At 40.7% G+C, this 26641-nt stretch overlaps 3 protein-coding genes across 4 annotated transcripts; 1 reads left to right on the forward strand and 2 right to left on the reverse strand.

The window, feature by feature from the left end:
* Positions 1 to 391: 391 nt before the first annotated feature.
* Positions 392 to 12428, reverse strand: avil (advillin). Its single transcript, XM_026348239.1, has 20 exons — positions 12188 to 12428; positions 11891 to 12005; positions 11714 to 11788; positions 11349 to 11545; positions 11157 to 11265; positions 10957 to 11067; positions 6526 to 6731; positions 6329 to 6407; positions 6098 to 6196; positions 5861 to 6014; positions 5673 to 5773; positions 5145 to 5282; positions 4818 to 4976; positions 4532 to 4711; positions 4087 to 4244; positions 3851 to 3995; positions 3477 to 3665; positions 3324 to 3392; positions 2761 to 2874; positions 392 to 1027 (listed from the first exon to the last, which is right to left on the reverse strand). The coding sequence occupies exons 2-20, from the start codon at positions 11948 to 11950 to the stop codon at positions 914 to 916; spliced, it is 2457 nt and encodes an 818-aa protein (XP_026204024.1). The 5' UTR covers positions 11951 to 12005; positions 12188 to 12428; the 3' UTR covers positions 392 to 913.
* Positions 12429 to 15545: 3117 nt separating this feature from the next.
* olfml3b (olfactomedin-like 3b) lies at positions 15546 to 19970 on the forward strand. The gene is made up of 3 exons (XM_026347017.1): positions 15546 to 15690; positions 17444 to 17729; positions 18032 to 19970. Exons 1-3 carry the CDS (start codon positions 15592 to 15594, stop codon positions 18814 to 18816), a joined length of 1170 nt encoding a protein of 389 aa, XP_026202802.1. The 5' UTR covers positions 15546 to 15591; the 3' UTR covers positions 18817 to 19970.
* A 431-nt stretch (positions 19971 to 20401) lies between these two features.
* Positions 20402 to 24680, reverse strand: cdk2 (cyclin-dependent kinase 2). 2 transcript variants are annotated; one of them, XM_026349638.1, is made up of 8 exons: positions 24664 to 24680; positions 23566 to 23880; positions 22428 to 22505; positions 22219 to 22339; positions 21960 to 22130; positions 21574 to 21675; positions 21269 to 21472; positions 20402 to 21137 (listed from the first exon to the last, which is right to left on the reverse strand). In XM_026349638.1, exons 2-8 carry the CDS (start codon positions 23679 to 23681, stop codon positions 21033 to 21035), a joined length of 897 nt encoding a protein of 298 aa, XP_026205423.1. In that variant the 5' UTR covers positions 23682 to 23880; positions 24664 to 24680; the 3' UTR covers positions 20402 to 21032. The 2 variants fall into 2 exon arrangements, with proteins under 2 accessions (XP_026205423.1, XP_026205422.1); XM_026349637.1 differs by lacking the exon at positions 24664 to 24680 and adding an exon at positions 23968 to 24015.
* Between the last annotated feature and the right edge of the window lie 1961 nt (positions 24681 to 26641).

Below are 26641 nucleotides of genomic sequence, written 5' to 3' on the forward strand. Positions count from 1 at the left end.
GTTTTTTGCATCCATCTCCATATTATCAGGGGAATGTGCCTCTCTTATGCTGGTGCTGTTGTTTTGAGCACACATCAGTGACATTCATAAAGTGGTCAAATTGTTTTTGTATTTTGTTTTCACACACAACAATGCACAAATGTGTTCCTACTGTAATTTGAAATGTTTTATGGGTTTAGGTACTTTTGACTTAATATTAAATGTTCACATGTAACAATAAATGACATACATTTATACTTATAACTGATGCTACATTCCAGACATATCAAAATAAAAGGTGTTAATAAAGCTGATGCTGTTTTGTGTATGTATGCATGTATTTGAATATTCACGACTGACATGAATCCCTGTTTAAAGTAGATTTAGGGCAACTTCCTTTGCAAAGTGATCACATTCCTGTGCTTATAGAAAGTTCTATTAGAAAACAATACAACTCCTTCTTAGATAAAGGAACGAAGGTTTAAACTGACTCATTTTGGTTCCTCAATTATGAATTAAACATGTTGTAATTTTATTTTGGCCAACAGATGGCAGGATGTTTCTGCTGTAGTTTACAGTGATTGCAGTTGTTATACACACATATCAGGAGCATAAGCAATGCAGTTTTTTTTTTTATACTGACAATTAAGATATTTTTAAAAGCCCCTAATCAAACTTTTTTTTTAGGAAATCAACAATATAGTTAAAAATAATAAAGTTTAAAGACTTACAGACAAATTGAAATTAATTTAGTCATAACATTAACAGAGTGCGGCGAGAGACACAATTAAAATTTACTACAAAATGTGAGCCCTGTCCTTTGATAGGTCAACAAGGGGAATGGCGAAGTAGAAGTGGGGACTCACTAACAAAGAGAAGCCCCTTGCTGACTTTTAGCAGTAGTAGCTTAAATAAAATAGAGAACACAATGTTATCAAAACATCCCCTTTTCTTTCTTCAAGTTCAGCTGTTTCCATCGTGGCAGGGTTGCAAAGTTGTCTTTGGTGATGCCGAATACTTTGATGAAATCTGAGTCAGAAAGGTGTCTCTGAAAAGCAAGTCACAAAACTTGGTAAAAGTAAAAACAAGTTGCGTACAATACAGTTTTATTTATCTTGAATTGGTAAAAAATACATAAAAAAAAATCTGTCAAGCAGCATTACATCATAATAACATATTACCATAAGATAAAAAATACTGACTGTGCTGGGAACTAATAAAGAATTAACTGCTCATTACTTAGTCAGTCGTGTATGGGAGTAACAGAATCAAAGATGGTAGAACTAAAGACTTGAGAAATTTGAGAGATTTATTCTGCGTATTCTTAGAAATAGCTATATTTCACTCTAATTATAGGGAAAGTCAGAGGTCATGTCACTTAAAAAGTGTGATATTCATCTACGCTCACCATTCAACATAAAATGAGACTGAAGTTTGTAATCATAAAGTAGTAAATGTGTTGAAATTGAATTTTTCTTTTAGGAACGTTTTTTCTAGTAAAGTCATAACAGAATGAATCATTACGAAATTATTAATTTCCTTCTATATTAAAGGTTGTGTTTGAGTGTCATGAGCCCAGTCTTGATTTTTGCTTTGATCTGGTTTTTTTTCCCCCTCCACTGCTGCTGCTTTGCTCTCATTCACTCACACACTCATTTACTCATTTACCCACGAAGTATTCACAGTGCTTAATGTTTTCCACATTTTGTTATGTTACAGCCTTGTCCTTAGAATTCTACAAAAAATACCCCATGATGTCAAAGTGAAAGTTTTTTTTGCAAACTTATTACAAAAAAAAAAAAAAAATCACATGTACATTAAGGATTTACAGCTTTTGCTCAATACTTTGTTAAACTACCTTTAGCACCAATTACAGCTTCAAGTCTTGTTGAGTATGATGCTACAAGCGTGTACAGCCATTTCCAGATCTCTCCAGAGATGTTCAATCAGGTTCAAGTCCAGACACTGGCTGGACCACTCAAAGACATTCACAGAGATGTCCTGTAGCCACTCGTTTGTTATCTTAGCTGTGTGCTTAGGGTCGTTGTCCTGTTGAAAGATGAACAGTCGCCCCAGTCTGAGGTCCAAAGAGTTCTGGAAGAGGTTTTCATCAAGGATGTCTCTGTACAGTAGTCTACACTAGTCTCCTATTTCCTGCTGCTGATAAACATCCCCACAGCATGAATCTGCCACCACCACGCTTCACTGTAGGGACTGTATTGGCCTGGTGGTGTGCGGTGCCTGGTTTGATCCAGGTATGATGCTTAGTATTCAGGCCAAAGTGTTCGATCTTTGTTTAATCAGACCAGATAATTTTGTTTCTCAGGGTCTCAGCATCCTTTAGGGGCCTTTTGGCAAACTCCAGGCTTGAATTACCCACAGCTGGACTCCAAACAAGTTGTTGAAACATCTCGAGGATGATCAGTGGAAACAGGACGGACCAGAGCTCAAATCTGAGTGTCATGGCAAAGACTGTGAATACTTTTTTTTTTTTTTTTTTTATAAAGTTGCAAAGATTTCAAACAAACTTCTTTCACTTTGACATTGTGGGGTATGTTTTGTAGAAGTTTGAGGAAAATAATGAATTAAATCTATTTTGGAAGAAGGCTGGAACATAACAAAATGTAGAAAAGGTTAAGCACAGTGAAAACAGTGAACAAGAAATACAGAAAACAGAGGGCTGGTATTGGATCTGATGACAAACTGTGTGACCTTTAGCTTTGTCTCTGAATTAACCTGCTCCACTCTCACACACATGCAAACACTCCTACACACACATACCTCTTTCTGGGACGGGTCAACACCTTCAGGAAGCTCGCTGCCGATCTTCTTAACCAGAGCTTCTGGTGGAAAAGTCTGAAAGGTTTTCTCACTTTCACAAACAGACTTCTTCTCCTGTTCAATCACAGTAAAGATGGTTAGTCTATACAGTATTTGTATCTTGTGTTACTTACTGTTGTGGTTAATGAAAAATGACTTCAGTTCACTTTTATGCCTCTGTGCCAATGTTATGTTTTTGTGTTTTTTCGTTCAACCATCCTTATGTCTATCAAAATCTTGTGAACGTGATATCTAGTGAATGCTTGGAGGGAATGCCTCCAAATTTAGCACAAATGTCAACTTGAACTTAGTGACGATCTGATGAGATCATAGCTAGATAGTCCCAGTCAGCTCGTGTTCATCAAATTAGATGTATAATCTTATTAAAATATGAGTCTGGACAGATGTGTGTAAACTACAATGTTACTGGCTAGTGGAGGCAAAGAACCACACAAGATTAATAATTATTTATTGATTATTATTGGTGGCAAAAAAACTAGAGAAACTAATGTGACTTCACGTACCGCAGTAACATTAACAGGTGAGGCTACATCCCCCAACTCCCTCTTCAACTCCTCATAGCTCATTCCTCCCTAAAACAAAGAAATATTTGTCAGTGGGTTTCATTTTACTCAACAATGTAGAGGTTAAGATTAGATTTTATTCAAACTGCTCACGCTCCATTTGGAGGGGTCCCAGGCTGTGAACCACCCAGTGAAGGTGGGCGGCTCAAACCCTTGCTTGACCAAGACGACTGGAGTGTCTGGATCCCTGGCGCCTGGATGAGTGCGCAGGTACTCCTGGCTTGTGACCACTGCTTCTGTCCGCTCAACTTCATTGGCCTCTTTACCAATCCAGAGAAACACCTGAGAACATGAGACAACTCTTGACTGCTCTTGACTGAGATTTTCTCCCATCACATCCACAGTTAAGGTCATATTCACCTTTACAGTACTAATGTAGGATTTTTTTCCAGCACTGACAGTTAAGTTTTTAGTTGTTTTTTTTTGGCTATGAAAGCTAAATGGCCACAAATGGCGTCAGCTGATACCTGGTCCCATGTGTCCAGAAGCATGACATCATCCTCACTGAGGTCATCCTGTGTGAACTGAGTCACCTCTGTCACGATGAAGCGTCCCGTCTTATTGGAGCATTCAAACAGACGTGGCTGGTGGTCTAAAACTGTATGCTGTAATCTGTGGACACGTAGAGTAAAAAAGAAAAGTTTTCTCCATAAGTGATGTTTTTTTCTTGAAACCTTTTCTTCTATATTTATATCACCGTTACCTCTTGTCACTTGCATAGGGAGCTTTCCCTCCAAGCAACCCCCAGAATTCAATGGGTTCCTGACCCTCTGCCACAATCTCCTCTGAGCCTTTGTTTGCGTTTGTGCAAATCACAGAGCTGACCTCCTTTGCCATGGCTCTCTCATCTCCACTCGATCCCTGTAAACAATAGCTCAGTGACACCTTATTACTGCTTTGATAATTATATCTAACTTTTCTGGAGCTTGAAGTTTCACGTTCGAATACAAACAATAAAGAGAAATTGTTAACAGATTTACTAGCCAAAAGGTTGGATGGACTCTCTTGTCTGGGATATTATATGCTGTATAATTACGAAGATACATAAAATAGTTTGAGCGTGGATGTCCACATGCCACACTGTCCTTCTAGTAGATTTTAATTTTATTATACTTTCACAATGCAGTCCATTGCTGTAGATACTGTACCTTTCCACACCACAGATAAATTCCTGATTCACTCTTGAGTAAAAACACATCACTGGAGTTCAGCGAGGCAGACATAGCCGGAACCTCAATGGCTTTTGTGTTGAATTGGTCAGAGCCGTGAACTTGGAACAATCTTACTGGAGGATCTGGGATGGAAGGACCTTTTCTAGATGTGCCGCCCTTAAAAAAAGAAAGGAATTAATTCTACACTGTTATAAAAACTGTATATAGTACAGCAAAGTATATTGTTTCATTGATATATTTCTTATTATAAACGTTGTCATACCTGAAAGATGACCATTTTACCCTTGAATATTGCCATGAGGTGTCTTGGTTCTTTGCCCATGGTCACGCGCACTTGAACTGGCTCATCGCCGTACTTCCGATCCAGTTCCACAGCCTGAAATGCAGAGGCTGCCAGTTCATCCTGTGTGGCATGACGCCCCTAAAACAATAGATGGCAAAATTGTTTATGTAAAAATTTGGGATTTTCTGGAAAATTAGAAAACATGAGCAGTGAACATTAAATGTTTTGTAACCAACGTTGTAAAATCTTTGTATATGATGCTAAATGTACATGATCAGCATCATGTTCGGTAAAGCACATAGTCACCTGCCAGATGTAGAGCAGGTAACACTTCTTGCTATTAGCCAAGTAAGTGTAGAGAATGAGGTAGCAGTCTCCTCCATAGAAGTAGCCGTACCATTGAGGGTCCACAGGCACCAGCTCCAGGTTCTCAATTCGCCACACCTGGATACATCAAAGAGGAAATTAAGACTAAATCAAGAATTACACGAACTGCTGCTGCAGTTGCATGTGTGGTTCCAAGCCAAACACAGTATGTTTTCTCTTCTATGCACTAAAATGTAGGTATGGTGGTGGCCCCATAGGATTGTAATTGTAGGTGAATGGATGAAAAATAGAGAGTTAACTTTGCTGCTCTGTACGAATGAGACACATCCACGCTATCAGGCTGCGGTCTATGTTGTCCAATTTTCTAAGACTAAGTAAAGTCACTAGGGGGCTGAAGACAGTAGAAGATGATAGAATATCATCCATAACAAGCAATCTGATACTAGTAGACCACCACTTAACCACCAGTGTGACTAAATGAAGTAGAGAATATATTGTGACAGCTACCTCCACTTGACCTGTGCCATTGTCCACCATTCGCTCCTGTGCAGCAACGTCTGGCATCATGTGCATCAGAGAGGCGTCAAATTTCTCCTGTGTGATGTGAGCTAAAGCAGATATGAAAATATGACTAGAAAATAAAATCAAGGGTCATCAACCAAATAAGTTTGAATCAACTGAAAAGTGACACGTACCCACTTTCCCTCTTGTATTTGCTTTGCCCAGGCCTTGAGTCTGGTCCTTTACTGTCCACCTCTGGAACAACTGCTTGAAGAGAGCTGACTCTGCCCCATCGTTGACTGTCTCCACATTTGTAGTTATGGGGTAATTGTTTGTTTTGATGAAATCCTAGAATGTGTAGTGAAATAAAACCTAGGAAATACAGTAAATATGTCCAGATCAATTACACAAGCTTATGTTCAGTCACTCACCAAAGCTCTGGTCATAGCGGCCTGTCTTTCAGCTTTGTTTGCTTTCTTCCCCTTCCATACAAAGATTTTTGCACCCCCCTGATCCAGGATGTAGCAGTCCTGGAAGGATAATTATATTAAGTACACAAAACTGTATTTCATACGTCAGTAAAAAAAAAAAAAAAAAAATAAAAAATACCGACACTGTATTTCTATCCACAGGTTCATTTGATCAGTATTATAACAACTCACTTCATGGTTAAGCAGATCCTGAACCAGTGGTCTCGTAGCAACTTCTGTGACCTTCATCTGACCATCTGCATCTGACACACTGGAATAAAGGCACAAGCAAATAAAATTCCAACTTTAGCTGAATATGGATGAATTCTCACCCACATCTACGTGAGACATGTAGGGCTTTAGCTCTCACAGGTCAGGGAGCATCTTACTGGTAAAGCGTGAGGTTTGCCTTCTGTTCCTGGTCTATGGTTTCATCGGGAGGTCCATCCGTCAGAGTGCAGGTTCTTTCTCCAAGAACATCATTCAGGATCGCCATGTTTTGAGGAGATGTGTCCTCTTCATCACCTTCGATCACTCTGATCTCTGCTCGACCTCCTCTTTCTCTGTCTCTGATGTCTTTGGCCAACATCATGCCCTGAGAAGAAGACGTAAACTCACTCAAACTTGCTATGATCTTACGATCTTGATTCTTGTGAGATATTGAAAACATATCATATACAGTTTACAATCTTTTTTAAAAGTAAAATATTAACAATATGACAAAGTTATTCTTATTCAGTGTACTATAATATGTTGCCACAAGCTAATTTGGGCTATGATACTGTATTTTCAGTTTTGACTTATTCATTAACTTATAGGACATGTACTACAACGTGTATGCTGACTATGCACTGAACAGGATCTAAGTGTGTGTTACATGTTGCAATGTGAATGCTCAGAAAATGAATATCAAGGATCTATAAGTTCCAGTCCCTCCTCTGATATTATAATGATTTGAACAGTGAAAATGGAAAATGCCATTTTCATTTAAATAATTTTTCATGAAGGTTTTATAATATATAAATGCTGTAAATGTAAATATACATATATACATATGTCATATGAATATTGTTATTCTGGTTTTTTTTTTTTTTTTCTACGATCTGATTTCACCAAGTGTTTACATAATCACCAATTAATCTGATCTTCCCACCACAATTCTTTAGAAATGATAATAGTTCTCTTCTATCCTTCCAGTTTTTAATAATGCATTGGACAGTTCTTAACCTGTTTTAGTAGTTTCATCAATCTCCTTGGATGCTACTCTCTACATCAGTTAGGGTTAAATAACTTGCTGCCATCCCCTCCTCGAACTGCCACCTTACTGTGGTGGAGGGGTTTGCGTGTCCGAATGACCCTAGGAGCTATGTTGCCGGGGGCTTAAGCCCCTGGTAGGGTCTCCCAAGGCAAACAGGTCCTAGGCGATGGCCAGACTAAGAGCAGTTCATAAACCCCTTATGATGAAAAGGTAATCAAGGACTGTTACGTCGCCCGGATCGGCGTCACTGGGGCACCACCCTGGAGCCAGGCCCGGGGTTGGGGCACGTAGGCGAGCGCTTGGTGGCCGGGATCTTTCTCACGGGACCCGGCCGGGCTCAGCCCGAAGGAGCGACGTGGGGCCGACTTCCTGTAGGCCCACCACCCGCAGGAAGGAGCATAGGGGGCCGGTGCAGTGTGGATTGGGTGGCAGCCGTGGGGAGGTGCCTCGACAACCCTATCCCTGGACAAGGAACCTGGCGATTGGGACATGGAATGTCACCTCACTGGGTGGAAAGGAGCCTGAACTTGTGTTGGAGGTTGAGCGGTACCGGCTAGAGATAGTCGGGCTCACTTCCACACACAGTCTGGGCTCTGGAACACAACTCCTTGAGAGAGGTTGGACTCTCTTCTACTCTGGAGTTGCCCATGGTGAGAGGCGGCGGGCAGGTGTGGGCTTGCTTATAGCCCCCCAGCTCAGCTGCCATGTGTTGGAGTTTTCCCCGGTGGACGAGAGAGTTGTTTCCCTGCGCTTTCGGGTAGGGGATAGGTCTCTCACCGTTGTTTGTGCCTACGGGCCAAATAGCAGTGCAGAGTACCCAGCTTTCATAGGGTCTCTGGAAGGGGTACTGGAAGGTGCTCCGACTGGGGACTCTGTCGTCCTACTGGGGGATTTCAACGCCCACGTGGGCAATGACAGTGATACCTGGAGGGGCGTGATTGGGAGGAACGGCCTCCCTGATCTAAACCCGAGTGGTGTTTTGTTATTGGACTTCTGTGCTAGTCACAGCTTGTCCATAACGAACACCACGTTCAAGCATAAGGGTGTCCATCAGTGCACGTGGCACCAGGACACCCTAGGTCGGAGGTCTATGATCGACTTTGTGGTTGTGTCATCTTACCTCCAACCATATGTCTTGGACACTCGGGTGAAGAGAGGGGCTGAGCTGTCAACTGATCACCACCTGGTGGTGAGTTGGATCCGATGGCGGAGGAGGGAGCTGGATAGACCTGGCAGACCCAAACGTATTGTGAGGGTCTGTTGGGAACGTCTGGTGGAACCCTCTGTCAGAGAGGTCTTCAACTCCCACCTCCGGGAGAGCTACAATCAGGTCCTGAGGGAGCCTGGAGACATTGAGTCCGAGTGGACCATGTTTTCCACCTCCATTGTCAATGCGGCTGTTCGGAGCTGTGGCCGTAGGGTCTCTGGTGCCTGTCGTGGCGGCAATCCCCGAACCCGGTGGTGGACACCGGAAGTAAGGGAAGCCGTCAAGCTGAAGAAGGAGTCTTATCAGGCCTGGTTGGCCTGTGGGACTCCTGATGCAGCTGATGGGTATCGGCAGGCCAAACGTGCCGCAGCCCGCGCGGTCGCAGAGGCAAAAACTCGGACCTGGGAAAAGTTCGGCGAGGCCATGAAGGAGGACTATCGGTCTGCCTCAAGAAAATTCTGGCAAACCGTCCGGCGCCTCAGAAGGGGAAAGCAGTTTCCTGCCAACACTGTTTACAGTGGAGGTGGAGAGTTGCTGACTTCGACTGGGGACGTTGTAGGACGGTGGAAGGAATACTTTGAGGATCTCCTCAACCCCGTTGACACGCCTTCTGTTGAGGAAGCAGAGGCTGGGGACTCAGAGGTTGATTCGTCCATTTCCCTGGTCGAAGTCACCGAGGTAGTCAGTAAGCTCCTCGGAGGGTGTGTTCCAACTATAGGGGGATCACACTCCTCAGCCTCCCTGGGAAAGTCTATTCCAGAGTGCTGGAGAGGAGAGTTAGGCCGCTAGTCAAACCTCGGATCCAGGAGGAACAATGCGGTTTTCGTCCTGGCCGTGGAACACTGGACCAGCTCCATACTCTTGCTAGGGTGCTCGAGGGTTCATGGGAGTTCGCCCATCCAGTCTACATGTGTTTTGTGGACTTGGAGAAGGCATTTGACCGTGTCCCTCGTGGCATCCTGTGGGGGGTACTTCGGGAATACGGGATTCGGGACCCTTTGTTAAGGGCCATTCGGTCCTTGTATGACCGGAGTAAGAGCTTGGTTCGCACTGCCGGTAGTAAGTCAGACTTGTTCCCGGTGCATGTTGGACTCCGACAGGGCTGCCCTTTGTCACCGATCCTGTTCATTACCTTTATGGACAGGATTTCTAGGCGCAGCCAGGGGTCGGAGGGAATCCGCTATGGGAATCACAGGATTTCATCTCTGCTTTTTGCAGATGATGTTGTCCTGTTGGCCTCCTCAGACCGGGAACTCCAGCAGGCACTGGGGCGGTTTGCAGCCGAGTGTGAAGGGGCTGGGATGAGAATCAGCACCTCCAAGTCCGAGGCCATGGTTCTCAACCGGAAAAAGGTGGCTTGCACACTCCAGGTTGGGGGGGAGATCCTCCCTCAAGTGGAGGAGTTTAAGTATCTTGGGGTCTTGTTCACGAGTGAGGGAAAAAGGGAGCAGTAATGCGGTCGGTGTACCGGTCCGTCGTGGTGAAAAAGGAGCTTAGCCGAAAGGCAAAGCTCTCGATTTACCGGTCAGTCTACGTTCCTACCCTCACCTTTGGTCATGAGCTTTGGGTCATGACCGAAAGGACAAGGTCGCGGATACAAGCGGCCGAAATGAGTTTCCTCCGTAGGGTGGCTGGGCGCACCCTTAGAGATAGGGCCCTTAGAGATACTGGCCCCTCTGCATCGAGAGTGGCCAGTTGAGGTGCCTTGGGCATCTGTTTCGGATGCCCCCGGGACGCCTTGTAGGGGAGGTTTTCCGGTCCTGTCCCACCGGGAGGAGGCCCCGGGGAAGACCCAGGACACGTTGGAGGGACTATGTCTCTCGGCTGGCCTGGGAACGCCTCGGTGTCCCCCCGGAAGAGCTGGAGGAGGTGTCTAGGGAGAGGGAAGTCTGGGCATCTCTGCTTAAGCTGCTCCCCCCGCGACCCGGCCCCGGATAAGCGGATGAGAATGGAATGGAATGGAACTTGCTGCCATGCAGTAATTATTCAATGGGATAGCTATTGGCTATGGTGACGGCAGTGTAGTCTGTAAGGTTATAAACCTTGCATTTTAAAGTGCCTTAGGAGGACTTTTGTTGTGATTTGGTGCTGTTCAAATAGACTCAATTGAACTAAAATTTTACTTATGCTGAAAACTAAACTTTAAGAGGGAATAAATGGGTCAGGTCAAATCACTTTTTAGTTCACATGATCAGCACATCCTCATGGGAGAGAACTCAAATAGTAGAATATTATACATTATTTAAATACTGAACTGTTTTTTAAAAAGTTGATTAACTATTGAATGAACCAAAAGTGTTCCTGTTTCCAGTTGACCACCAAACACAGGCACCCACACAGTCTCGGAAATCTTACTTTAAGCCTTTCCTGTCTGTTACTGTTCGGCCCGTTCCACTGGACGATGGTCTTGCCAGTGTCCAACAAAAACACATCTCCAAGATTGAAGCTGTTCCAGCTCATTTCCACCTGTAACACATTGAATCAAAAGGCGCTCTTTCTACTGGACTTTCTATGTTTCATAAAATCATACAGTCACTCTGCAAAGTGTGACTCACCTCCTTGGCAATAACTCTTTTATTCCCTTTGACCTGAAGCAGTCTCTTAATGTCGTAGGTGTTGGTTTCAGTGTGCCTCATACCTGATGCAACTCCACCTTTCATATAGCTGCAAATAAAGATGAGTATATTTACAGTTTGTTCTACCTTAGATAAATGGTGGTGTAGAAAAGGTGTACCCTTTTCACTCACATTATCCCCTTTTTGAAATATCCCCTGAAGGCATCAGACTCGTGATCCTGAACCTCGCGGTGCTGGATCGGAGTGGAGCCCAAAAATTCATCCAGTTGTATGGTGTAAATAGCAGCTGCACCCTGTTCATCCTGAGAGGACTCGATGCCGATCCAGTAGTGGATATCATAACACAGAGAGCTTTTCACTTTCTGGGTCTGCACAAACAACAGATAGAAGCAGTGGTGGGAAATAAATGAACATGGCAACAGGTGCTAGGTGCATTTGCATGTTGGTGCTTTTTATTACACAGAACACTGCAAATATCCCAACACTCGAGTCTACAACCAAGCACAATGATTCACAGGTCACATTCTCAGACTTACAGACAGAAGTATGTAGCAATCACCGTCGTAAAAGCTTCCATAAGACTTCTCAGGGACTTGTACCAGCTCCATTTTCTGTTCACACAGAGAAGAAGGTTTTACTTGATGTCCATGAAGACATCAGCACTTCAGATGTAAGAACTCATATTGCTTGATTGCTGCACAATAACTGTTTACCTCAATTCTCCAGATTATAATACCAGGACTGTGAGTTATTGCTCTGAATGTGAACTCCATGTTACTCGGATGTCCTCAGTTCCAGTGGCGCTTGTCGTTGCCCAGTTTTCTTTCTCTTGAGACAAGATCATTGTAAAATCATTACATTAAAATCATCGTCATGCGAACTCCATCTCCATCATTCAGGTATTATGCACGAAACCTGCTTTCCTTCTTTACAGACCTTTTTGTTTTTTAGTATCTTTTGCCTTAATAAACTGCACAAAATTACATGAAATAATATTAAACATAACGTACCTTGTATCTTTATTTGAAGAGGTTCTTGTGTGCGAATCTTCCAATAGCTGATTTCCTGTGTGATAAAAGGCCCTCAATCCTCTTCCCTCCAGTACCCTAAAAGATTTGCCTGTGTTTGCATGTTTCATGTCCTTTCACAATGCTCTGCCCAATCACTGAGGTAGACACACAATCCTGTAGGCAAATGTACTGAAAAAAAGGATTGACTCATATTCAAATGTACACACAGTAACACTGATCATCATCGCCACGTCCATTCATTTCCCAGCCCACACTGCCCATACCAACACGTTCGCACCATATAAGGACATATGCACAGCTACAGGTAGAAAGACTGTCTGCACAGAGTGTCAAAGATGTCAAAGAGATTCAACAATAATGGTTTATGAAAACAAATTCATTATTATAGCAATGACAATCACAAAGATAGTGATTATTATTCATTATTACTAGGACTAATTCTAGTATTAGATATAGTTGTAGCAGACGTTTGTTAGTATTAGTATTATTGTTGTTGTTACATAAGCCAGAATCAGTGAATATGATTCATTCCTACACATAAACAGATGTATGTGTATGACTGGATCCATATAGTTGTGTCTTTACAGTGGAACGGCTGGATCACCCTGGAGACATGAGCAGTCAGCTCAAATCTGTGGGTCCATCCTGTCAGGAGGAGGGTCTTCTGCTGTCAGGATCTGGTTTTTGCATTTCCAGAGGATGCAGCGTGAAGACTGATGAATGCCCTCAAGTGACGTCAATTGAGTTATCCTTGGCTCGTACGGATGACTAGAGGTTTGAAAATGAAAAAAACAAATCAGCAAAAAAACAATCTTGTGGTTGTGGAGTTAAAGAGAAATAGGATTAACAGACATCTGTAGTCTGCTCCTCGTCTCTGTTTGAGGCCAGAAACCCGAGGCATCGTTTTCCTCTACTACTTAAAACAAACCTGACTGTTGGTGGCTGAGTTGCATGGTGGGTAATGTAGGTTCTCGGTGCTGTCCTTTTTATACTCACCTCTTTGTAATAAAATGTTAGCTGTACATCAAGATTTACTCAAATACATGTAAAGAAACCTCAAAAAGTCAAGAGTATTCCTTACATTAGCATGAATTAAAATAACTGTACTGCAAGTAACTAAAAAAGTAGAATAAACCTTAGTTATAGTCACGTTAAATAGTACCAAGAGTAAATAGTTGGTGGTGTAACCTGTTTGTATGGAGATGAGCTTGTGTTTGAGCCCATTGGCAAATACATTTACAACTTTGTACAATAGAATACTGTTTGGAGGAGGAAATGGATTCAGCAGCACACTACTGACTTTTTTATTTCATGAACATGGCGTCTTGTTGAATTATAATATTTCAAGACATAATTCTGTGACAATGACGTTATAATGTAAAAGATGAAAATGTAGACGTGGGCAAACATTAAGTCTTTTATTCTTGTACTCATCTATCTTTACAAAGCTCATAATGTCCAGTATTATATATAAATTATATATATATGCTTACTACAGTTAGAGTTAAAGTTGGAGCCATAATGGACTAGATGAGATGAACACCTCTAGGACAGTGTCAGTAAAAACATTACAGGTATTAGTACTGACTCACTTAAGTGCAATCTAATGCAACAGCTCTGTGTCAGAGCTGTACGTGAGGCAGCAGCACAACAATCAAAACATTTTTTTCTTAACATGTCGTTTTATAGGTGAATTAATGTAATTTACAGAACATGTTCTCAAACCAATACAATTGAATGTTTACTACTACTACTAACTTACATTCCTTTATCTAGAGGAATGTGTCTTGTGGAAATGAGAATTCAAATTATACCAGAGCAGATGTCTTATTTCGTAGCCTCTGGTTTGGCTGATAATAGGAGGATAAAAGCCACTGTGCTGTCAGTGGTGGCAGCGCTAATGGACTGTGTGTAGGCAGACACACTGCAGTGGTGGTGAAAATATGAAAATGCAAAGTAATTCCACTGTACTAAATGAAAATAATACTATTTTGATTTGCAAAAGCCATTTACCACTTCAGAAGCACAGGGTGACATTTACATAAAAAATATAGAAGAGAGAGTATAACTAATAGAAAGACTGCACAACAACAAAGTATGAGATCAAACTATTACATTTTCAGTCTCATAATATTATTATATATCTTTTTAAAAACTTACTTCCACAACTTTTGCCATGTCTGGGCCTTTTTGAATGCCTCTGCTCTGCTAAAGTCTACATTGGCCAAAATAAATGGATGACTTGTACAACCCAAATGACAAGAGGGTTTTTTTGTTATTAATTATAGCATTTATATAAGTGAACATCCACATACACCATATTATTCTGTGACTGAGTCGAGATTTGGAGCCTTTCTTTTGTATCGCAAGGTGGTCTTATAAATTACAGGGGAGAACGGAGACAGTTTATTTATTTATCAGTACTATTTCCTTTTCCCCTAGTAATTTACCAAGCTAACTACTGTTTTGGTTTCACTATGGGCATTATTACTACTATTTCAACACTCCCTGTACACAGGAACAACTTGAAAACAAGACAGACACAGGGGTAAGTATAAATGTTACCTTTACACAACGGCTCAGAACTTCAAATGAATTCTCAAGGTGGTTTTGATCCTAAATAAATGAATGTTGTTGAACATCTGGATCCATCTGAAACTATTTTACATACAATTCATTTAGCACAGATATCAAATTCTACATTCATCCAACAAAGGTAATGTACTTCCTGTTCCTTTGGAGTTCAGGACAATACCTAATAATTACATCTGGTTTTATTCCTACTCACATGCCCAAATATAGATAGGTCTATAGTTGGTATCTTAAAGCTGTTAAGATGCTGGCCAATACAAAGAAATTACAACACTATTGAAAAACTGATTTACTGTACATTACAGGTATATGCTTGCAAAATTAAAAAATAAAAACAATTATCTGTAATTTTTATAGTAAATTTCTGTAAATTTACAAGATACAACTTTTTCTTCTAACTTTGTCGGAGAGTTTAAAATGTCTTCCTCATACAGGAGTACAGTGTGTTACAGCCTCCTGATGCATTCACTGACTCCTACTGACATTACACTCAGTGACCCATTTAAACATGGACCTAGGAAAAAGCTTTAGCCACCTCAAAGTAAAACATGCACTTACAGTAAGACTATGTATATTGTTTTTGTCAACCAGGTGAAAGAGGAAATGAAAATGAGAAGCACTGTCCTCTCTCTCTGAAACTCTGCGGACTTCCATCTACACCAGATGTTTTTGGCTCCTCCCAAAGAGCTTAGTAAAACATTCCAGCCCACCTCTGGGAATCTGCTGGCTCGTCCACACACTCCCATCCAGTCAAGATTTTACAGGAGCTAAAGAGACTCAGCTGAAGCAAAATGAGAGGACTTGCTGTCTTGGTTACGTTGGTCTGCCTGGCCTCTGCTCAGCACCAAGCACTGATTGACTATCTGGAGCGAAGGCTGCTTGCTATTGAGGTAAGACTCCCTTTACCTCCCTGTGGAGCCCTGGGCTCCAGAGTACCTCTGAAAGGAAATTTCCAGGGTAGGGGCAATGGAATGCAGATGTGGGCAAATCCTGGGTAAAATGCTGGAAAATATAACTCCCTTATATGTATGGCATAAAAAACCTTTTTTTCTGACTAACAATCTAGTCTTAAACTCGTGTATGATGAGCTTAAATGACATCATTAGGAAAATCTAAAATCATTTGACACTACACATTGTTGGTGATGGTCTTGTACTATTTTGGCAGCACAAAGCTACATTTTTCAAAATGATTGATTAAAAGTAATTATTTCATCAGCAACCGATGGCAGGTTCAGATCATTTCCTGGCTCTGCAGACATAAGTACCATTTATTATTACAAATATTCCTCAACAACAGGCTGTCTCTAAATTACCAGTAATAACTTTCTTTTCCCTTTTCACTATCATATTAGCTCCTTCAAACTACACTGTTACATTAAAGTTCCTACAGCCCTCGGTTACTAACTCTGTGAAGTAATGCCAGGTGGGAGCGTGTAGAGATAAACTTCAACATTTCATTTGTCTTCTCCACAGCGGGGTCATAGGTCAGGTTCTGCTGAAGAGCAGCACCCACAGGGTTGGCAGGATTCAGTGTTATGCTGAAAGACACTTGAGCAGGGTGCAGACTTGCCACGTGTGGGTTCAACCTGGTTGTTTGAAGAACTGTTTGAATGACTTTCCTGCTTATTTTACTCTTCTGTCCTAGTCTATTCTATACAGAGCCTAAAAACAACATCACGTTGGCTCATCCACAAACATCCAAGTATTTCTAGCATTGCTGAACAAACGGAACAAACAATTAAGGTGGAGTCTGACCACTTTTGTTTTTGTTGAACTGTATCAGGTTGTATTTATGCAGCTAAATATGACACATCACAAATTTGCTGCAACAGGCTTTACAGTCTGTACAAGAAAGACGCCCTCTGTCCTTTGTTCCTTGAAACGGATGAGGAAAAACTGGAAAAAAAACAAGAAAGAAATCAGGCAACTCAGGCAGACTAACGGAGGAGGGCTCCTTCTTTCAGGATGGACAGATTTACAACTGAGCAGAGCAACATTGCAGATTACATTATGGACAACCAGAACGATATTATATATTATATAAATATAAAAACATGGTTGAGTAAACTCTAGGTGCTGCCAACAGATACCTGAGACGCTAAGAAGACCTGAAAGACAACAGACAATACAAGCACACAATAAGCAAAGCCTACACTCACTATTCACACACATAGCATGGGGGAAGGGCCACACAGGAGGGAGAGAGACAAGAACAATGAGAAAACCAAGTGAAGAGAGAAAGAGAGAGACTAAAACCAGAGTGGGCTGGGCCTCCTGGAGGAAGAGGATACCCATCCAACCCATCTGGAATAAATGCAACAGTGAGGTGAGGGAGACAGGTCCCGGGACAGCCGATGGTCCGGCACAGACAGCCTGAATGAAAAGAGAGGACGCAGAGAAAGAAAGAGAGAAGCACACAATCTGAATGCTCATGTGCTTGAGAGGAAAAGAACAAGAACAGATAATTACATGGTTTTAAGAAATGTTATAATGACCTTGTCAGTTGGACAACTTGCACTTTACTGTACAAAGTAGGTTCAGTAGATTCACAAGACTAAAAGCTAGGCATATACTCTAGATGAGCTATTTGATTTGAAGGCCAGATTCCCATATTTAATTTCCGGCCCTCTGTCAAAAACAGGATCGGATCTCTCTATGGCACGAACAGACCACCCGTTATGCCTCGGAACTGCGAGAGCTCAAGCAGCAGATGGTTTCCCAGCTGGAGAACCTGGACAAAGAGAAAGAGACACTGAGAACGAACCTGGACAGTGTCGGGACAAGGGTGGACCGCGTTGAGCGTGAGCTGGACTACCTGGAGACTCAGAACGGGGCTCAGCCGTGCGTAGATGTGGACGACAGGCTGATAGAGCAGCAGGTGACTCTGGTGAAGGAGAAGCAGAAAGCCAAATATGCAAAAATCTCAGGTGAGATATGACATTCGTTCATAAAAAGGCACTTACAGTAACATCATCTGTTGCTCAATACTTGATGAGAACAAGGTGGAAATATAATCAGAATCTGACCAACAATTAAAACTAAAATTTATCATTTTTTCATTACTCATCTAAGTGAGAAGTTGGGTTTTCTGGTAAGAAAGGTCGCAGAACCTACCTGCCAGCACCTCTAAAGTGCACTAATTAACATAATCTTTTCTTTTTTTAAGGTGATCCTCAAGCCATGACTGTAAACATAAGGAACTTCTCACCTCTCGCTCTCTTTCTTTCAGACTGCAGTGACATGATCTCCAGCATAAAAGCCATGAAGATCATGAAGCGATTAGGAGGGGCAAAGGGCATGTGGAGCAAAGACACCAGCAAGAGCTCAGGAAAGGTCTACATTTTCAATGGGACGAATGACGACACCATCCGTGAGTTCGCCTCTGTGCAAGACTTCACGCGCTCACTGGGCATGTCTCTGTCTACGGACCTGAAGCTGCCATCTGCCTGGAGGGGAACGGGACATGTCGTCTACAACAACCATGCCTATTATACAAACCAAGCTGAAGAGATAATGGTGGTTAAATATGACATGAAGAACAGCTCCGTGACGGACAGCGCAGTGTTTCCAGTGCAGGACCCTGTCCCTGTTTACACCCTGACTCCTGAGACACTGATGGACCTGGCTGTAGATGAAGAAGGGCTGTGGGCCATTTATGCCACAAAGCAGAACGAGAGGCACATCTCTTTGGCTAAAATGGACTCTAACTCGCTGGACATCGAGCAGATGTGGGACACAAACTGTCCAAGAGAGAACGCAGAGGCAGCTTTTGTCATCTGTGGCACTCTGTACGTCGTGTACAACACCAAGCAGCCCGGTCGCTCACGTGTGCAGTGTGTGTATGACGTCAATGACATGGTGAGCAACGAAGAAGCGCCTCTGGTTTACTTTCCTAAACGCTATGGAGCTCACTCCAGTCTGAAGTACAACCCACAGGAGCAGCTGCTCTACGCCTGGGATGATGGCTACCAGATCCTGTACAAGCTTAGCATGAAAAAGAAACTAGACGTTTGAGCTAAATAGTACAAACACCCATTTTCCCAAACTACTTACCAACTCGTAATGAACCGTACCAATGTTTTTGTAAGTTTTAGTTCCTTAGAAATCGCATATACATAATGATGACCATTAGTACCCATCCATCTTTCATCCCGTCTGTTTGAAATGTAGTATCACCAGTCAAAAGTCAGGTTTGCACCAAAAAAACTGTTTGTTTTTTTTTGTTTCTATATGAATTCGATTAATTGAATTTATTCTTTGCCCAGTGATTTTATGTTGAGACAAAGGCAACAATATGTGTTGCAACCATAACAAATCATACTATGTAAATCCTAGTGTTCCTGAACTGGTCTAGATATATCATTTATTATACAATAAAAAATAATAAGAGGTCACATTTTATTCAGAAGATAAAAATAAAGTCAAAATAGACATTTCCTTCTTTAGTTTCATTTCATCTTTCAGCTTTGTTAATATATGTTCTGACAAAGTTCTGTATGAACAAATAATTTATAAAAGAAAAATTAAAAAAACATTATCTTTAAAATATCAGTGACCTGTTCACATATAATGCAACAACAATGTTGTCACAATAGCAAATATGATGTGGATATCACAATATGCGCAAGAAGCAGCTAGCTGGCTAGCACTGTTAGATTATTTTGTATGCCTCTTGTGTACGTTTCCTACAAGTTGAGCACGTACATGATTTGTGGTCTGAATGTTTTACTAAATCGCAAAAATGATCAAACAGCACCAACATTGTAGCACCCACCACTCATTCTTTATTATTAATTTATATTTTAGTTTAAAATCAATTTCTTCCTGGTTGTTTAATATCAACTCGTTGTTTAATAGTTTGACAACTATTTCTTTTTGCTCTAATTATATTCTTTATAAAAATAAATAGCAAACCTCAACTAGTAAAACAAGAAGTCTGTCCTTTGTTTCACACTTTAAGTACATTTACAAACACATTAAAGCCACTATTCACAATTTGTACATTTTAGACTTTGGTGCCCCCAGTGGCAGCTTCAAAAACAGCAGCGTGGCAAACAACGCTGGACGCTACTAAGTGCTTTGTGATCCTGATTTTCTGATTACTCTTCTGCTATAAAGTACAGGAAATATCTGTTTTGATTGACATTGTCGTGACTAATAAAAACTTAACCATCGTCTGGTTGATTATTTCCAGTCATTTGTGTTGTTTTGTTCCGCTGACTCAGTTGTGTTAGAGCAGATCCCTGTAATGAGAGTGTGATGTATCTACAACAGCGGCTATTTCTAAATCCTCATAGTATTTATTCACATAACGTGGCTTTAATATTAGACTCATCTGACCTAATGTTAAGAACAAAATCATCAGTAACAGTTATTTAATACGTTTATTTTTTCTTTTTTACACACTGTAAATATACATAACCCATTAAAACTGTTCATTACATTTGGATAAAATTTAAAGTAAGAAAGACCCAACAACATATTAACTTCTGTAAAATTTGAATTACTACAGGGAACATTTGAATATTACAACTGTACAAAGCTGAGAACCTCAGTCTGGTCAACTATTCTGCCAGTGAATCTGAATGTCCAATAAACATTTGTGTTTGTTGCCGCAAATTTTAAAATCACTTCAAGATACTCTTTATTTAACTTCTGAATGTAATTACCATAAAATAAACCTAGAAGAAGGCGGTTATAAACTCACAACTACACCAACTACTTAACATAGGCTGATGGTGTCTGTTGTGCTGAGTTGTTTCTGTTTCATTCAATATTACAAAACATGGCATTTCTTATTTGCACTATCCCACAAACTTCTGCAATCCATATTCAACTCTAAGTATTTGACTATTTAAATTTGGACATCCTAAATATGATATATCAATAAAATTGAGAAATTTAATGGAATGTCACTAGAATGCATCTCTCTGACCTGGAATCTGTCAGAAGACCATCTCAATTACAAATAACATTTACATCAAAGATGGCAGCAGCACATAAATATGTAAAATAATGATAGAAAATTACAGTTAAACATTTATAACTATTAGAACATCAGAGCTGAAAAAAACAGTGAAACTTTCAGGATATCTATCTATTAAAAGTTCCAACATATCCTGTAGGGTCCACTGGTTTTCTCCACTTCATTCACGGATCTGAATGGAAGCTTAGGAGGTTCTTATTGCTTTGATATTGCTGGCATTAAAAGGCTTGATAATTTGCATGACTCAGAGTCTGAGATGAGGAATTGGCATGGTGACGTCACGGAAAAATCTGTGTACAAGGGCATTTTTGGCAGACAACCTTTTGTTTGGATCATAATTCAGCATTTCCTGCAAAGAGGGAAAACAGAAAGTGTGATCATTTGATTATGTCTTTAGATTTCACACAATGATCATGCTTACTAACGCAGATGTGCTAAAAAAAGAAATGAAAAAAAAGAATGAACAAAAAATGTGCTCACTCCGAGTAGTTCTCTTCCATCCTCGTCAAGAAGAGGCACCACTTTGGCTAAATCCTGTCTTGCCCACTTAGGGAAAGATGGTTTGTAGTCGGGCATCGATGTGACACCAGGCCAGACGGTCTCGTCGGGAGTGCCCAAGGTGCGAAAGATTCTGAATAACTGATCGATCTCTGAGTCGCCAGGGAATAAGGCCCTCCTGGTGACCTGCAGGAAAACAGATAGTGATGTCAGACTGTAGGTGAACTGTGTCTTGTGTGGAGACTTTATCTGTTCACTGTGGAGAATGATTAAATTAAGTGCTTTACCATTTCAGCAAAGATACAACCCAGACTCCAAATGTCAACAGCTGTGGAGTAGTACTTGCAGCCCAAGAGAATTTCTGGCGCCCTGTACCAAAGTGTTACAACCTGGAAAAATGTCAGATAGAACAAGTAAGTAAGTAGTATCAAAATTTTTGGAAAAAAACACACCTACCAACCTAGCCACAGAAAAACAAGAGATAAAACACTGATATTGTCAAATGACAGCATAAAAAAGCAAATGAGCCACTACTATTGTTCAGGCCAAATTTACTGTTAAATGTCGACAAATTCAACTACTACAAGACCCCAAACACTAATGATACATAACTTAAGTTAACCTCCCTACTGGGCACTTTAAAGCCTTCATTCTAAACCTGACAGCAACTTACCTCATGTGTGTATGTACGGACAGGCACACCGAAGGCTCTTGCCAGGCCAAAGTCAGCAAGCTTGATCTCACCCTGGGCATTGATGAGGAGGTTTTGTGGCTTCAGGTCTCTATGAAGGACTCTGTGAGAGTGGCAGAAAGCCAGACCTTGCAACAACTGGAACAGATAACTCTGCAAACAAAAATAAAAAGAATTATACATAACATAACCAGATAAGAGACCAGGACTGATCTGTTTTGAAAAAGTAGCTGATGTTCACCTTAACTAGAGGCAGTGGGATACCAGTGACAGAGGAGGAGTCCATAAACTTCTTGAGATCCTGATGAAGGAACTCAAATACAAGGTAGAGCTTGTTCTCAGTGTGGATGACATCCCGCAATCTGAAACACGTAACACACTGACTTACAAACTAAAAGAGGCAACAATATAATTGTTCAAGCAGGATTTATCTTGAGTTGAGACACTTACTTGACAATATTTGGATGACTGAGTTCTTTGAGAAGTGAAATCTCTCTGATGGCAGTGCTTGGTACGCCCTCTGTTTCCCTAAATAGAATAAATGGAAAATAATAATAATAGTAATAATAATAATAATAATAATGAATACTTTATGGTCATATTATTGACCAGTTCGCCAGTTGTTTGTGGTTCATGATTTATTTTATTGTATTTTTTGTGTATCATGACAATTCAAATCACAGCATTCACAACCAAAGCAACATGGAAGACAAAATGAACCATACAATCAGCTGTAACAGAGCAGCTTCTTTTACAGTAGATAGTTTTCTCAATATATCACTGCACCACCAATGACAATACAGCTGACAAATAAAGATAAAGAAAATTAATCAATTTGCTTTCTCTGGTCTGACAGAGTCAGAAAACACTGAACACCGTGGCTCAGTGATGCCACCTGCTGACGCCCACAAAATGTATGTTAGCTGGCACAGCAGCACAGAATTATTGATCAAATAAACAAGTTATACATTAACAGTCTGCTCAAAAAGTCAGGAGTTTATTAGTTATTTATGATGACAAAGCAAAGCAGAAAATCCTTTTATTTGCTGACTGCCATTAATTGACTCTTGGCTTAGTTTTCATTTTTGAAGACTGACAGTAACTAATAATGTTGTTTCTTAGACGACATAAGATCTGAGCATTTTAAACAAAAAAAATATATAGTTTTATTGATTATTTATTTATACGAAAAAAAGAAAGCTAAAGAAAAAGCTGACATGCAAACATAAATTGTGCAACAGATTTTCTGTTCATTGGTTATTTATATTCATCCCATGTTGGTGTTGGTGCAAAAACACCTATTACTATCATAGAGAGAAAGTTTTTATGCAACAACCAAGACACAATCAACTCTGATTGTGTTTGCAGAGTTTTTGTTTCCCACATCATTTCCTGAACGTGTCTCATTAAATATAGTATGTATATTTATGGCTGTTTGTGAAACTGTTTGAGACGCTGACGGAGCCGTGGCTTTTGTTTTTTTTTGTTTTTTGTGAACCGGTTTCATCAAACTTGAACCACACTTAGCTTAGTTAGCATCACTAAGCTTAGCTAGATGATAATCAACATCACTCACAACTTCACTTACGTGTCGAGCCGGATTTTCTTCAGAGCAACAGTTTCTCCGGTGACTTTGTTCTTGGCTTTGTAAACCACTCCGTACGTCCCCTCTCCTATCTTCTCCACCTTCTGAAACGTATCCATGTCTGAAAAGGCAGCGCAGGTCGTGTGCTGGTTGTTTAGCTAGTTAGCAGGACAGGACGCCTCTTTGTGCTGAAGCTAACAACTTGTCGGTGGCTACGGAGACAGACGTTGACGCGGGGACCGACATATAGCGTCCACTAAGTGCTCCTTCAGGCCAGCTCCAACGGTCTGGACACGGCACGGCCTCAGCACAGCGGCCCTGTTGAGGATAAACTTGGTCAGGTTAGGCTGAGACTATTAAAACAGTACAAAGGGTCATTTGAAATCTGTCAGCATCCGTAAATACGCGGATTAGCGTGGCGGCGGCTCCTCCGTGGAAAACACTGAAGCGACACTACAGCGTTTCCCGCGTTTCACCGGGAGCGCTCGTTTTTGTGTTTCGCACACACCGATCATTGATCCCGGGCGGCACTTCAAAGTTTCTGCTAGCGCCTCTCCATCTGCGCATTCAGTGTGAATTGACTTGCAATTGACTGGCGTTGGCGAGTTAATAACATGTGCTGTGATCACACCACATGTGTAATTATATGTTCATGGAACTGCGGACAACGAGCCGTGTTTATCGGGATGAGACAGGGACGTTCAACAAACGCCCCTCACAGGTCACGTGGTGAATCCACGATGACGTTTACGTATCTGACGTCGGAGTTTTGTTTCATTTTTGTATTTATGAATATTTTCTCATCATTTTTGAAATAAACAGGTTATAAAAAGACCAACAACTTAAAACATGAGCACAGTACTGACACAGTAGCTGCTACTCTTACATCTAAACATTTTAGATTAGTACTGGGAACTCGTGCTTAAGTTCATGACAAATAAGAGACAACACAAACACATTTTATGTCTACTATTTTGTTGTCGGAAGCCGAAGCAGGAAGAAATTACAAACACCCCACTGAACATAAAAATTCATAGTTTTGATCATTCTTGTAGAAATTGTGCACAAAAATACAGTAGTCAATTAATAAAATGGGCTCACCATAACTGTTTTGGCTCACTGGAGAGAATGAGGGGAGCGACAACTGCTTCCTCTGATGAACATCAGTGTAGCTGTGTGATCAGTGAGAGGTGCAGAGGTTCCCACCTCTTTCCTGTCCTCCTTTTACTGCTTCTTCTGTGGAGGCTAAAACAGTCCTCTTGTTAACTCGTGAGATGTGTCTGTGTTATTCCTAAGATAACCACATTCATACAGACATTTTGATTTGTAAGAGCAGGAATGCCATGTTAACATGATTTAAGTCTTTGCTCTGGGAAGCATTGCAGTGCAGCAAACTGTATTTGACTGTATTTGATGAAATCTCACTCATTCTCCTGTTAGTCATGTTGTTTCTTTTGCTGCAGAGAGTCGGCCTCGACCTTTACGATTTTGTTTTTAAATTTTGTTCTACTCACATGCATTTGTGTGACATCAGTAACGCTTGAGCGTATTGTAACTCTACACAGTTTCATCTTGTGCAAATAAAACATTTATGAATGGTCCAATTATTGATCCAAAATATGGGCCTGACTTTGTCATGGGGCATTCAATATCCTGTAAAACAGCCTCTGCTGGTCTGTCTAGACATGAAAACACTCAATACTGCACATATGACTCAATACTGACATATGACCAAAGCACAGCTTTGGTCATATGTCAAGCATGAGCTTGACATATCTCCATTCAGCACATTCATACTGTATGTGAAATGACGCCTCTGACACTCACAAATAAATTATTAGTTAAAGGAGGAGGAACTAACATACAGTGTTATATGTTAGTGTATATGTTGGTTTCTTTTTGTCTAATTACACAAGTCAGTATTCTTTATACATATGGTCAACAATTCTTTTCTATTTTGGTACAATTATACGACCTATGTTTTAGCTAACAGTAAATGATTTTATTAGGCCAAGCAGACAGATTTGCAGTATCTCTTTGGCCTGATCTTGAAATGACATTTCGCAAACCAGACGGCCTTTTTGATCTGGGTTTAAAAATACAATTTGCATTTTTTGTGAGCTGGTGTTAGAAAATGGAAAGCTGGTCTTAGATCGTGCCAGCAGTTAGATTGTGTGTGTTTTGTTTTTTAAAGCTTCTTAACTGCGGTGATGATGTTTAATTATACAATATGTCCTTTTATTATTCTTCACACAAAATGTATTCCTCCAGCTGAAAATGTGAATGAAATTATTCCTTGCTTTGGTAATACTGTGTTTTTAGCCAGAGAGTATTTTATTTCATTATTTCATCAATCTGTGCAACACATAGTTAAATACATTAGTCCTGGAAACCACAGTTGCAAAATTTTCTATTTTTCCCGGTCTGAAAACCATCTCCCTAAATTTGACATTAATTCAGAAATTCCCAGAACACCACAATGTTATTAAGATAATATAGAGTGGAGACTAATTAGCAAAGAATTTGTTAGTGGTATGTAAAGTCAGGTGGTCTGTGGGAAGGATTTCTTTCCTCCTGAACTCCGCTGTTAGCACATGAGGGGTCACATGCAGTGCAGCCTGAACAGCCTCACAGGCATGAGACAACATCACACACATCTTTAGAGTGAAGCTCTTTGTTGTGGGTTTTATTGTTTCTTAGTAAGACATCATTACTGAAGCATCTCTTTGCTATATAGAGTCACACTGAGGTTTTATTTCAAGTTGTTATTTATGTTGCTTTAGGTGCTCACAGTATTTCAGAAAACCCCACATCCAACTGTACAGTAGTAGCAATAACACAAAACCGAAAAAGATAAAAGTATAAAACAAATAAATATATAAAACATTATAAGAGACATATAAAAGATGTGTAGTATTAGAATTAACTTTCTGATCAACAATATATATATAGATAGATTTTACATTTTACTAAATTATATGTTAAATGTTTGAATGCTGTGACTCTGACTCCCTTTTTTTTGTCTAAGTTAGTGATTAGGATGACGTAACTATTTAATAGGGATACATCAGTGATTTAT

This window comes from Anabas testudineus, chromosome 5 (genome assembly GCF_900324465.2).
Source record: "Anabas testudineus chromosome 5, fAnaTes1.2, whole genome shotgun sequence".
Taxonomy (NCBI): Eukaryota; Metazoa; Chordata; class Actinopteri; order Anabantiformes; family Anabantidae; genus Anabas; species Anabas testudineus.